Source organism: Orcinus orca, chromosome 11 (genome assembly GCF_937001465.1).
Source record: "Orcinus orca chromosome 11, mOrcOrc1.1, whole genome shotgun sequence".
Taxonomy (NCBI): Eukaryota; Metazoa; Chordata; class Mammalia; order Artiodactyla; family Delphinidae; genus Orcinus; species Orcinus orca.
Genome location: NC_064569.1, coordinates 77,558,893 through 77,572,292, shown reverse-complemented (window position 1 = coordinate 77,572,292; position 13,400 = coordinate 77,558,893). Strand labels below are relative to the sequence as shown.

The 13,400-nt window shown below is 40.9% G+C and overlaps 1 protein-coding gene across 3 annotated transcripts in view; it reads left to right on the top strand.

Moving 5' to 3' along the window:
- FGD6 (FYVE, RhoGEF and PH domain containing 6) overlaps positions 1–13,400 on the top strand; it is a 113,398-nt gene that overhangs the window by 1,224 nt on the left and 98,774 nt on the right. For all 3 annotated transcript variants that reach the window (XM_004269531.4, XM_049695022.1, XM_033427708.2), the window contains exon 2: positions 5,333–7,757. In XM_004269531.4, the coding sequence (XP_004269579.1) occupies positions 5,333–7,757 (2,425 nt within the window). The remainder of the gene's footprint in view (positions 1–5,332; positions 7,758–13,400) is intronic.

Here is a 13,400-nt window from a genome sequence, read left to right as displayed (position 1 = left end):
GTATCAGATTAAATTTTCTTAGCTTTTCTTGGCATTTATTTTAAATTCCTGCATCTTGTAACTGTCAAACAGCACTCTAAATATTCTGGTTTGTATTCTTTCTAAAGCCTAGATATATTGGAGGTTGTACGGCTAGGTGTAGTCAGATTACAACTAACGAGGCAAGAAGTTTAGCCAATAGGAATAAGAAAGCAAGGGATGAAGTGTTCCCATAATAGTATTCCTGAGGAAGATGTTGTGGATCTTTCCTTTTTGATGCTATATGTGTGTGCAGGAGATATGTCATCGTGTACTGGGAATTATGTTATTTATAAACTCTCTTTTCCTTACCAGAGGGAGGCTTTCTACTTACTTGAGGTGAATTATTTTCATCCTAAATTTCTGTGCCTCGCTTTAAGTTTTATTAAGGAACAAGTCTAATTTAATTTCAATTTAAAGTGGTTGGAGATTTTAAAATCCTTCCAGCCAACTTTAACTCTCCTCTCCAGTGTCAAACACATTTAAAATTCATACCTTATATGTATCAGTTTTCAGTTCCAGTCCTAACAGTTTATAATGAACCCATACAGAAGCATTTAATTCTACATTTAAATATGTAAACCGGATCTAGGTCTCAGTCTGGAATTTTATTATTCTTTCATTTGAATGACCCTCGAATAATGCAGACTATTTTTATATTTTATCAACTTTATAATTAAAGAAGTCCACAGACATTTTTGTGGTGTTTAAAAGAGGGACACTTCCTGTGTTTAGCTGAGTTAGTTGGTTTTTAGCACGGTTTGCTGAGAAGCATTAACTACTTTTTCATTCTCCCATCTGTTAAGATTTATTATTTTTTCTCATGTCTAAATGGAGAATATGGAAAAGAACTGGGGTTTTATTTGTATCCTATTCTTATAAAATTATGTGTTCATCATTCTTACAAGCTGTTTATGATGCTCTTTGGAACAGTATTCAGAATTCATTAAAACTTTAAGAATGTTATTTGAAGTTGGGGGAGGGGATGTTTGTTTACAGGGACTCTAATCTGTGGTATTTGGGATGGTTGGCTTAATTTAAGGCAATAAGAAAAATGTAGAACATCTAAGATATATGTATCCTGAAGAAGAGCTTGCTTTGTTTTTCTGTGTCTGTGAAAGAGTAGGCCCACAATAGAGATTTTAGAATTATTCTAATCAGTATATGAAAAAAGGAGAGATAATTATAGAAATATATTTCATATATTTTTGAACATGTACAGGTCTCGGTGTACATGTGCTGTGCTTTGCTTTTTGGCTGGTCCAATAGCTAAGAAAGTGTTGCACGTGGACCGCCGCCATCTGTGTGTAATAGATGATGAGTGTGTTTGTAATTGTTAGTAAAATGGTACTAGTGCTTTACTTTCTTACCTTATTTTTCCCTGGAGCCAAACAGCTGTGTAAATAAAAGATTTGCTGCTATGCTCTAAAAAGCTTTGGGTCTGACTGTTGATACAGTATTAATATCCAAAGGTGCTGGATCCATTTCCAAACACAAGAGTTTGACATTGGAGCAGACCGTAATATAAAGACTTGTTATTTTTTGAGCTGTGTTTCTTTCAAAATAGAGCCACTAAAACATAAAGAAATAATTTTAAAATAAAAAAAATCATAATGATGAAGGACTTCAAATATTGCTATTCTATGACTTAGTTGAACACTTGTTCCTACTAATAATTAAGAACTTAGGGACTTCCCTGGTGGCACAGTGGTTAAGAATCCACCTGCCAATGCAGGGGACACTGGTTCAAGCCCTGGTCTGGGAAGATCCCACATGCTGTGGAGCAACTAAGCCCGTGGCACCACAACTACTGAGCCTGCACTCTAGAGCCCACAAGCCACAACTACTGAGCCCACGTGCCACAATTACTGAAGCCCGTGCGCCTAGAGCCCGTGCTCCACAACAAGAGAAGTCACCACAATGAGAAGCCCGCACACCACTAAGAAGAATAACCCCCCCCAAAAAAAAGAAGAATAACCCCCACTCGCCGCAACTAGAGAAAACCTGTGCGCAGCAACGAAGACCCAACGCAGCCATAAATAAATAAATTTTAAAAAAGAAGAACTTATTCAGTAATCCTATTGAAGTTGATTCCTGTTAACTTTTCAAAATATTCTACATTTAAGTGGATATTGATTTCTATTTAAAGAAATATCTTGTTATTGAGATATAGTAAAGACTATGCGTATGTGGCAGCTCTGACTGTTCCCAGGCCCTATGTTTAGCATTGGGGATACAGCAAAGAGACAAAGTACCTGCCCTCCTGGAGCTTGCCTTCTAGTGGTGAAGACAGAGGGAGGTACACGGAAGAAAAATCACACAGGGCAAAGTGGCTAGAGAATCTAAGGGTTCTCCTGAAGCAGATATCTCCTGAAGTTATCATCTCAGAATCATTTAGGCTTTAGAGATCTGTTCAGCTCCCTCATTTGCAAGTAAGGAAACTGAGGCAACCAGTTCTCCACAGAGGCACACCCAGTTATGTTATTGGCCTCCTCCAATACACGGTTAGCTAAGCCAAAGCTCGCAGTTCTTTGTTTAATTCAGTGAGTATGTGTTGAGGCAGTTAGGTACATGATGCTGCGCTATATCTGTTGGTAATTGACCATAATTCATATAGTTAATTGAATTTCTAGGACACTAAGAACAGAGATTTATGAAAAATGATTGAACTAAAATAGCAAAAATTGGTTGGGTAAATGACCCTGAAGCTTTTGAAAAGGCTCTAAGATTCAGAAAGTAAAAGATTAATGAGACAGGGTTTTTTTTGTTTGTTGTTTTTAGTTTTGGTAAAATACACCTAACATAAATTTACCATCTATACTATTTATTTTATTTTATTTATTTTGGCTGTGTTGGGTCTTCGTTTCTGTGCGAGGGCTTTCTCTAGTTGTGCGAGCGGGGGCCGCTCTTCATCGCGGTATGCGGGCCCCTCACTGTCGCGGCCTCTCGTTGCGGAGCACAGGCTCCAGACGCGCAGGCTCAGTAGTTGTGGCTCACGGGCCCAGTTCTTCCGCGGCATGTGGGATCCTCCCAGACCAGGGCTTGAACCTGCGTCCCTTGCATTGGCAGGCAGACTCTCAACCGCAGCGCCACCAGGGAAGCCCCCAATCTGTACTATTTTTTTTTTTTTTTTTTTTAGGGTACGCGGCCTGTCACTGTTGTGGCCTCTCCCATTGCGGAGCACAGGCTCCGGACGTGCAGGCTCAGCGGCCATGGCTCACGGGCCCAGCTGCTCCGCGGCACGTGGGATCTTCCCAGACCGGGTCACGAACCCGTGTCCCCTGCATCGGCAGGTGGACTCTCAACCACTGCGCTACCAGGGAAATGTCTGTACTATTTTTAAGTGTACAGTTCAGTAGCGTTAAGTACATTCATACTGCTGTGCAGCCAATCTCCAGAACTCTTTCCATGTTACAGAACTGATTTCTTTTTTTTTTTAATTCCTTCAAAATGCCCAGAGGTAGGATGTTTTCAGAATGCTTACAGAAATGAAATCAGTGTGATGGTCTGTCTGTTTTCCTTATCTTGAGTAAGATGGGAGGTAAGAGGCCTAGGGCATTCATACTTTTTCTTAAGACTTGACTTTATATGTCAGGAGTTTAATAGACCATTACACCAAGCTTTATCATTAGGCTTTGAATGGTTTTAAAATTTTTTCTACCTAAGAAAACAATAATAACACGCTTATTGAACACAACGAAATTGCATGGTGTTGGGAATTTGTATTGTCATTTTGGAAATACTTCATATCTTTTTTATTATAACATTATCCTGAGGAATTGAATGAGAAGGCATCTGTCATCAGGTGATCTTGGTTGAACAGAGTATTAGGGGTTTGAGAAATTCTTCCTCGGTTGGTAAAAGGAAGTAGAGCACCCTACTCTTTTTTTTTTCCTCACTACTCATGTCCCTGTAATATCTTCCCGGGTTGGAGTGTTATGACTAATTCCCTTTGTTGAAAAGAAACTCCTCACCAAGTGAAAAATTGAAGCCTCTGTGTATTCAAGTACTTAAACAATGTCCAGCAGATGATATTTTGAAAGGTTTATGTTTATGTTTTTCACTAACTAAGTTTTCATTAAGCGTTAGATCCTGTTGGAGGAACAAACATAAGTATAAGAAGTATAAGATAAAATACGTTTTACCTTGTCTTGGGAAATATGATGGGGTGATAAGTGATAGTATAGGTAGAAAAACATAAAAGAACGTTTAAAATGAGGATGCTCAGAATCTGTGTAACTTCATTTTATAGGTCTTTTGTGTGAAGCTTTTTTTTTTTTTTCTTTTTGCGGTACGCAGGCCTCTCACTGTTGTGGCCTCTCCCGTTGCGGAGCACAGGCTCCGGACGCCCAGCCGCTGTGCGGCACATGGGATCTTCCCAGACTGGGGCACGAACCCGTGTCCGCTGTATCGGCAGGTGGACTGTCAACCACTGCGCCACCAGGGAGGCCCTGTGTGAACCTTTTATTTAGGTTCCTGTAGGTTAGTAGCAGATCTTTGCAAATCTAGCACAGTGTAATAGGTGCTCATTGAGTTCTTTTTACATAATGCCAAGAAAGAATTGCTACAATAGGAATTATGGTCATCTTTTAAATGCACTAGAATAGTGGTTATAAATGAAGGGTACACAGCGTAATCACCTGGGGTAGAGCGTAGGCCTGTGACTTTTTAAAAATAAAGCTCAGTGAAGGATTATAGTGAAAATTCCGATTTGACAACCCCTGCACAGAAAAAATGCCAACCTTATCAAGAGCCTCAAATATTATAGTATCATTACTTTTCAGTTTAGAAAATTTCTGATTTCTATATTCCTTTTTAGGTTATTTTGTGGTTCTAGTGAGATAGGTCATTGATAAAGGGCATTCATACAATTCTACTGTATGTCATTGAGGTAGAATATGTACTACTTATTCACATGAGAAGCTTAAAGAGTTGCATCCTACATAAACCTTAGGCAGATTCAACTCTTAGCACTCAGCAAATGAACTGAAGTGCCTTCTCCTACATACGGATCTCAAGCAGAAGCCAGTTACTGTATTTCATTTAGTGTTGCCTGAAGATATGGTAATCCATTCCAGAGTTAGAAGAAAAACTGTATTGGACTTATTAAGCAATGTACAATATATCCAAAGCTATGTGTACTGGAACTGAAGGGCAATTTAAGGAATTTTCAAGAGTAATAATAGACTCTGAATAATATTCAACCTAGTAAAATGCAAGTTCAGCATATTGTCAAAAGTAAAAATGTCATCAAATTTAATCATTTATCTTATGCTTTGGTTTTTTGGTTATCAGATTTTTTTTTCCTTTCTAGAGATTAAGAAGCCACCAGTGGCCCCCAAGCCAAAGTTTGTGGTGGCAAATAATAAGCCAGCTCCACCTCCTGTTGCACCTAAACCTGAGATCGTGGTTTCTAGTGTTCCACAGTCAACAAAGAAAACCAAACCAGCAATAGCTCCGAAACCAAAAGTGCTGAAGGCCTCACCCGTTCAAGACATCAGGCGGTCACCATCAAGGAAAATCATCGTGAACCTGGAAGAGCATAAACAGGAATCCCCTGAAAGCATTGACAACTCTAGCTGCAAAAACAGAGGGCATCAGAGCAGTGATTATATTTTACCAATGTGTTCCTGCCGTTCTGAGTGTAACCATAAGCTTGGAAATAGAGAGAATTTGTGTGTCAAGCAGCTTGTCTTAGGGCCCCTGGAAATGCATGAAAATTTAGAAAATAATAAAATTGGTGAGTCCTCTTCAGCTATAAAAACTCAGCATAAATGTGATTCTAATGATGAAAAGATCAAGAGCCAGAGTGAAGTAGTTTTAAAGGCAAGCATCCTGGAAGAGAAGCTCAAAGATGTTTTAACGCAACGAACGTCACCTTTTATTTTTCCACAGAAGCACAGATTCACAGACAGTCCAGAAATGAGTGATGGCTGTAATTCCAACAGACAATTCAGAATTGAATTTGCAGATTTGTCACCGTCCCTGTCCAGCTTCGAAAAAGTTTCTGATCATCACCATTGCCACCTACAACTTCCTAGTGATGAATTTCAAAATTTTGAAGCTAGTCAGGGTGACAATGAAAAAAGCAACACTCAGTTTCATTCATCTGAACAAGAAGCTCTAGAAAATGATAAAAGGAGTACTTTTTTATCTTCAGATGGAGATATTAAGAAATCAGAAGTCAAAGACCTTGGTCCCTTGGAAATTCACTTAGTGCCATACACCCCCAAATTTCCAACTCCCAAGCCCAGAAAGACACGTGCTGCACGCCTGTTACGCCAGAAACAGATAGATACTCCTAGCGAAAGTAACGAAGAACCAGAGAATGTAGACAGTAGCTCTCTTTGTCTTTTTGAAGATAGTTTGAAAAACAATAAAATCAGTGTTTTTCATCAGAATGTTTTGTGTAACCAGGAACAGGTGGACAAAGTGAAGCCAGGAAATAAAAGTGAATTGAATGTGGACTTTAACGGTGACAGACAAAACTTAATCAATTCACAAAAACCTTTGAGTCCTGAAACATCTTCCTTTGAAAATATGGCATCTCCTTTAGAGACAGACTCTAATTTGAATTCTGACAAGACAGGAGATGGTTCTAGTATGTCACCTGCTGTGGACAAAAGGACCAGTTTTATAAGATGCAGTACTCTATCTATGAGCCTGCCCAAGCAACTCAAATTAACCTGCACTGAGCATTTGCCTACTGCCTGTAACCGGGGAGTGTCTGCCCCTCAACTGCAAAAGGAATCTATGATAAAAGATGAAAGTTCCTCAAGAATTGTCCCCAAAAAACCTCAAAGACACAGCTTACCTGCTGCAGGAGTGCTTAAAAAGGCTGCCTCAGAGGAGCTTGTGGAGAAAAGTTCTTATCCCTCAAACGAAGAAAAAAGTTCAGAGAAGGGTTTAGAAAGAAATCACCTTCAGCATTTATGTGCCCAAAACCGTGGTGTGTCGTCCTCCTTTGATATGCCTAAACGGGCTTCAGAGAAGCCAGTGTGGAAATTACCTCATCCTATTATACCCTTTTCAGGGAACCCAGAATCCTTAAAGTCTGTTACTGTATCCTCAAACAGTGAGCCTCCCACTGCCCTGACCAAGCCTAGAGCAAAATCATTATCTGCTGTGGATGTGGAAAGGTGCACTAAGCCTTGCAAAGACTCTCAAAAGAAGAACTCTTTAAAGAAGTTGCTCAACATGAAGCTGTCCATCTGTTTCATGAAGAGTGACTTCCAGAAATTTTGGTCCAAGAGTAGCCAACTCGGAGACACAACCTCAGGCAGCCTTGCGGGTGGGGAGAGAAAAGGGAGTGAAAGTGATTGGCATGGCTTGTTGGTAGAAGAAAAGAGAAATAAACCCATTAAGGCATATTCGGCAGATAACTATAGCCTGGAATCCCAAAAGAAGAGGAAGAAGTTGCGGGGCCAGACCAGTGCAGCTAATGGACCAAGAGCTGAGTCTTTGGATGAACAAATGCTCTCCAGGGAGTCATCCTCGCAGGCACCTTGCAAATCTGTTATAAGCGGCTGTGCGCCGGAGTATGAAAATATACGCCATTATGAGGAAATACCAGAGTATGAGAACTTGCCATTTATTATGACCGTGGGGAAAACTCCAGAGCTGGAATGGCAGAATTCCAGCAGTGTGGAGGACACTGATGCAAATGTGTATGAGGTAGAAGAGCCATATGAAGCTCCAGATGGCCAGCTGCAACTTGCACCCAGACATCAGCATTCCAGGTAACACTTAGGTGTCAGACAGATACCACCCTTTTGCTTGCATCACTGAAATTAACCTTCAGCAGCCCTGTGAGGTAGGTTAAGATCTCATACGTGGGAAAAAAATCACTTCCTGAGGGAGTGGTTTAGTTAAGCGTATGTTAAATTGTTTCCAAAGTGCAGTCTCTTTTTATCATATAGTCGGGATGGGTGTTTGCAATGCAGCCTTTATGTAGTTGACTTATTTTAGTAGCTGATTGAAAGAATTTGAACCAGTGGTAGTAGTAGTATAGGTACTACAAGGAACACCTAGAACAGAAACATCCCAGTTCCTCTAAAGCACCAACTTGGAAGTCATAGCAAGAACCTACGGGAGGAAATTGGCCAATTCAATGAGGTTTATTTGCTAGGTGTAAGAAATCTGTGAAGTTTTTGAAATCTGTGTGTACCTATGTTGCCCTTGTCAGGTAAAACCTCTAAATTTGCAAAATTCACTACTCTTTGAGGATTAGTTATTTTACTTGTTGAAGGCTAATTAACAACTTCAGATAGACATAGGAAAAATGCAGGAAAAACATAATTACTGTCCTTTCTCACTTTTGTATGTGTACTTCCTACCTCTGGTGTACCGACTTCATCTGTCTTAACTGAAACCTGTGGCCTCTCTCGTTGTGGAGCACAGGCTCCAGACGCGCAGGCTCAGCGGCCATGGCTCACAGGCCCAGCCGCTCCGCGGCATGTGGGATCTTCTCAGACCGGGGCACGAACCCGTGTCCCCTGCATTGGCAGGCGGACTCTCACCCACTGCGCCACCAGGGAAGCCCTTCCATGTGGTTTTTTGTTTGTTTTCGAAACCTTGCACATTCTTGATGGTCCTGCTCAGCAACCCTTTGCATCATGAAGCTGCTACACTTACTTAGTGGGAAGTGTTTATTTCCTATTCTGACTTCCCAATTATGCTGTGGTATCCTTTATCTCAGTCTGATTTATGGTAGAATTGTCTGATTGGTATTCGGTTTTAAGCTCTAAGCGTTCTGGTCATATCTGTTTGTCCTGCATAAGGCCAAGCAAGGGTCTTAGTAGGAATCAGTAGATGTTGGTTGAGTAAATGAGAGAATGAGTGAAAGAGAGGGAAAGGAGGTAACTGTGGAAGCAGCTTCCTTCTCTCTCCCTAGTCACAACGGGAGCCTTGGCATTGTACTTAAAGTGTTTTGTGTTTAACACGAAGTACACAGACCCTTTTTGAAGTCTTTATATTCTTAGGTTACTAACTTCAAGCCTTTGAGTTCTTAGGTCTTAAAATAGGACTTCTGTAGAAATAGTAACACATGTGGCACATAGCAGGGGCTCAAAAAAAAGGATTATTGGGTGAATTGAATAAATCAAATTATTAAGCAAAAATCGCGTCAAGTAAAGTAAATTGTTGTTTTCACTTTCAGATGGTCTCCTAGCACTTTTCTTTACTCAATCCTCTCTGCCTTTCCTCCTTTAACCCATAAAAGACTTACCTTCCTTGTCTTACTTCCTTTTCTCATATCTGATTTCATTCTGTTTACAACTGTCTACTCTCTGAATGTTAATACCTAGGCAAAAGCCTCTCCCTTGGCATAAACATTTCAATGGAGAGTGGAGTTAAGTATCCAACTTAAAAAAAAAAAAAGTCTATTTTCATGCCTGCTTTTCTCACCATGGAACAATTTTGTTGGTACTGCCCTCCTTTTAACAAGTTTTTGTGTATTATTTTGTGTGTGTTTGTGTATGTAAGGAATGAATTTGGCTTCTTTGTGACATACTACTATCCTTAGCTAAGATAGAGTTTTTCCTTGAAATTGGAGGTTTGGCCCTTAGTGTAAGTTTCCTGTTGGCCCTCAGGCTTAATCTGAAGGGTTTGTCATTATCTCTAACACAATAAACTTCTAGAACTTGTTCTTATGCCTTTAGGGCACTGCTGCTCTGGTGGGGGGAACCAGCATGGAAGGGGTTAAGGTTCACAGCTAGCCAGTGCAGCTGGATGGCATTCATAAGGAGGGTTCTTTCTCAAGGCCACAGGAAACCGAGGGCGGCTTTGGACAGGTTGAAGCTGTCAAGTAGGGCAGGCTGGTGAGGAGTGGGTGAGCTCTGCTTTTGAATTTTGCTTTCCATGGAGATTTTTGTTTAGGCCTGGAGCGGGGAGGCCTAAACTGGCGTGAGATTCCTAAAATGTGCCAGCTGAATCAAAAGCCTTCAGTCATAGGGCCATACTAACGGTTCTGCCTGGGAGGTTGTACCTTTTGTAAACAACATCACGTAGAAGGAGAAAGCAAAATTCAAGCCTTCGTGAGGAGGACACCTGGCCAGCCCAGAATAAGGTAAATGAGAAGTGGGGCATCCGTTTCAGGTGAGCTGAGTGGATCCACGTGGAATCCTGTTTGGGAATATGGCTGTTGAAAATATAGACCTGTGTTTTAGAGTAATTAACTCAAAATCCAACACCCTAGTTTTCTAAAATGATAAGAAAAAACACAGATGAACCCTGTTTAAGATTCTTCTGCTGAAGTGAATCAAGAGAGTGTCTTTAACAGTTTCTTAGGCCTCGGGGAAGAGGTTTTGGATCTTACAGAGGGGACTGATTCACAGACTTACTAGTTTTACTGAGTCTACATATATAACCAAGAAGATTCTGGATGAGTAAACAGACATTGGCCAAGCTTGGAGTAGCCCATATGGTCACCTTCTTTAGAGTATAGATGTTTCATGAATCCAACTACTTAACATTTACAAATTTATAACAATGTGTTTATAACTTATCAGGAAAGAATTGCAGGCAGCCCCCAATTCAAAAAAGGATTGTGTTCTAAAAGTTCATGATAATTTGGAACTCAGCATGAGTTTTCCAAGGAAACAGTTGTGGAAATGGTGGTAAAGGTCCCAGTTTAGTCCCCCAATTATATTAACCATTACGGTACTGGCTTCCCCTTCCCTCTTCCCAGGAAAATTCTTCCTCTCTGCGCTTTGTGCTGATGCAGGAGAGTTGGCCGGGGTGGAGTTGAGCACCGGGATGTCAGTGGAGCAAATCTGCTGCTTCTGAGGCTACAGGGTTTGTGGAAAGGGTGAGGTGACTAAGGAAAAATGAGGAAATTGGGGGCTGGGCTTGCGGTGAGAAAGACTGAAAGGCACTGAAGGCACTGCGAGTGATAAGGAGAAGGGAAGGGCTGGTGGTTGGGAATTAGGCTGCAGTGGATTTGCTTTCCCTCTTCTTTATTATTCCTATCCCTCCCCTTTCACCCTCCCCAGTCTCCTTTCTCCTGAGTGTAAGAAACTGAGGGAGGGGGCCTGGATGGTAAGGAGTGGCACTAGGAAGGCTGAACGGCCAAATCTCAAGGGGAAGGAGGGTGAAGCCAAAGAAACATAGCTTTAGGTATTCCCAGGTAAGTCATCATTGGGCCATTGCTCTGGGTTCTCAGAAGCAATTTTGTCTGAAGTAAGATTGTGAGCCACTTTGGAGTATTCCAGTGCGTTTGGGGTATAGTTACCCTCTTCCTTGATATGTTTCAGACATGATAAATCTAAAACAACTATCAGACAGTGGGCCTTTTTCTCTCACTGGCATGCAGATGATGAGTGCTCATTTACTACTGTTGTTTAAGAAGTGTGATTTCCATAAGGAAGTTCCTCAAGTTTGGGCCTCTGATATTAAAGAGTTAGGGACAAATCGCAAACTCTTCGTGCCCAAACATTGGACTTTTCCTCTTAAAAGTGTAGCCGATTTCTTGATTCTATAACCAAGAAAAATTTTCCCTGGAAACATTCCAGGGTTTTCCTCTGTTGTTTTAGTTTGTCCTTATTACAAGCACTTGGAAGAAAATGTGTGGTAATTGGGTTTTCCTGGGTAATGTAGCAAGTCCTCAGTTTATTTACTGCACAAGGCTGACCATGTGTCAAGCACTGTGCATTCAAAGGTGGAAGGGGGTGCTCCTCCCTAGGAGTTTCTGCCCAGTGAGGTGGCTCAGTTATAGGACACATGGTTTTGGTAATCCAAGCTTTGTCTGAGTTATATCCCGCGCAGGGTGCATGACTTCACAGAGATGGTGACACTTGACCTAAGGCTTATAAAATGGACATGATTGGATTTGGCATTTAGGAGGTCATTTTCTAACCTGGGTAAGAGCAGCTTCATTGTTTGTTTTCTCCCTATTTTAAACACAAAACTGGGCTTAAAGAGCTGCCGAATGGTATTTCAAGTCTCAAATCCCATTATGGCATTTGTGTCATAAATCTTCAGACCCAGTCTAGAAGCTATCTCTCTTGGGTTGCATTTACCATCTAGTGGTATTGTTGGGTTTTAATATAATGATGAAAGTATAAATTAATAACCCCTAATGAGCATTTCCATGGTTGTCATAGCACCAGTGAGATTAAGCTCGCTTAGAAGGTGAGGGTTGGGACTCATGTGTTTCAACAGCAGCCCTTTCCTGTAAGTTATTTTCAGCATCAGCTCAGGAAATATCAAACATTTGTATGGCTCTTTAACTCTGTGTTTCTTGTGTTGGAACCATAGCCACACAGGTTTGGCAAATCTATTTGTTTACATACTTACCCTACATTTGAAACTGCGGATTTTATTTCTTGGCAGTAAAGCTTTTCTTTTTTCCTTTTAAATACGTATTAGGAATTAGTTAAAGTGCAGTATTTTGTCCAGCTGTATTACTTTGGTCTCATTCTTGCCAAAACAGATTAAGTGATATTTTATCAAATATATATGTTTTTAAGTGATAGAACGTCACTTTATACTTTTAGAGTGCATATTTTTAGCCAGAGATGGAAAAACAAACATCCTACATTGTGATTGTGTGTACACACACACACACACACACACACACACACATGCATCCTGTCTTCCTTGGTAAAAATATATTGTTTTGAGATAGCTTACATTTGCACATTTGGGGGAAAAAAGGTGGCATTATTTTTTGAGATAAATGATTGTTTTTCCATTGCTAGGTTTTTATTAAATTTTGAATAGTAAAAATAAAATATGTATTTTAAAAATTTAGCCAAGGTTCTCATTTTGTTTTCACAACATTGCAATTAAAAATTATATCAGTGGGGCTTCCCTGGTGGTGCAGTGGTTGAGAGCCCGCCTGCCGATGCAGGGGACACGGGTTGGTGCCCCGGCCCGGGAGGATCCCACATGCTGTGGAGCGGTTGGGCCTGTGAGCCATGGCCACTGAGCCTGCGCGTCCGGAGCTTGTGCTCCACCACGGGAGAGGCCACAACGGTGAGAGGCCCGCGTACCGCAAAAAAAAAAAAAAAAAAAAAATTATATCAGTGATTTTCAAAAATGAACACACTGAACAAGGAGGTTCTGGGGCACAGGACCATGGAGGTGTGTCCAGTGTGGTGTATCTTGGCGTGGCTTTTCAGCATCAGCATTGCACGGTCCAACTGGATCTGACCCTCCAGGTGACAATGACACACACATAGCCCTAACAGTTCGCAAGTTGGGAGAGGGGTATAGGTTTAAATGCAGGTGGTTTGAAGGAGGTATGTTTAATAAAGGCTTTGATTTAATCTTGAAAAAAATGATATCAGTGAGATAGAAATTGCTTTGCAAAATGAGATTCTGACCTGTTTTCTGGAGAAATGTTCCCAACATGAACTTTTTGGGAAAGGGCAGATGTGGCA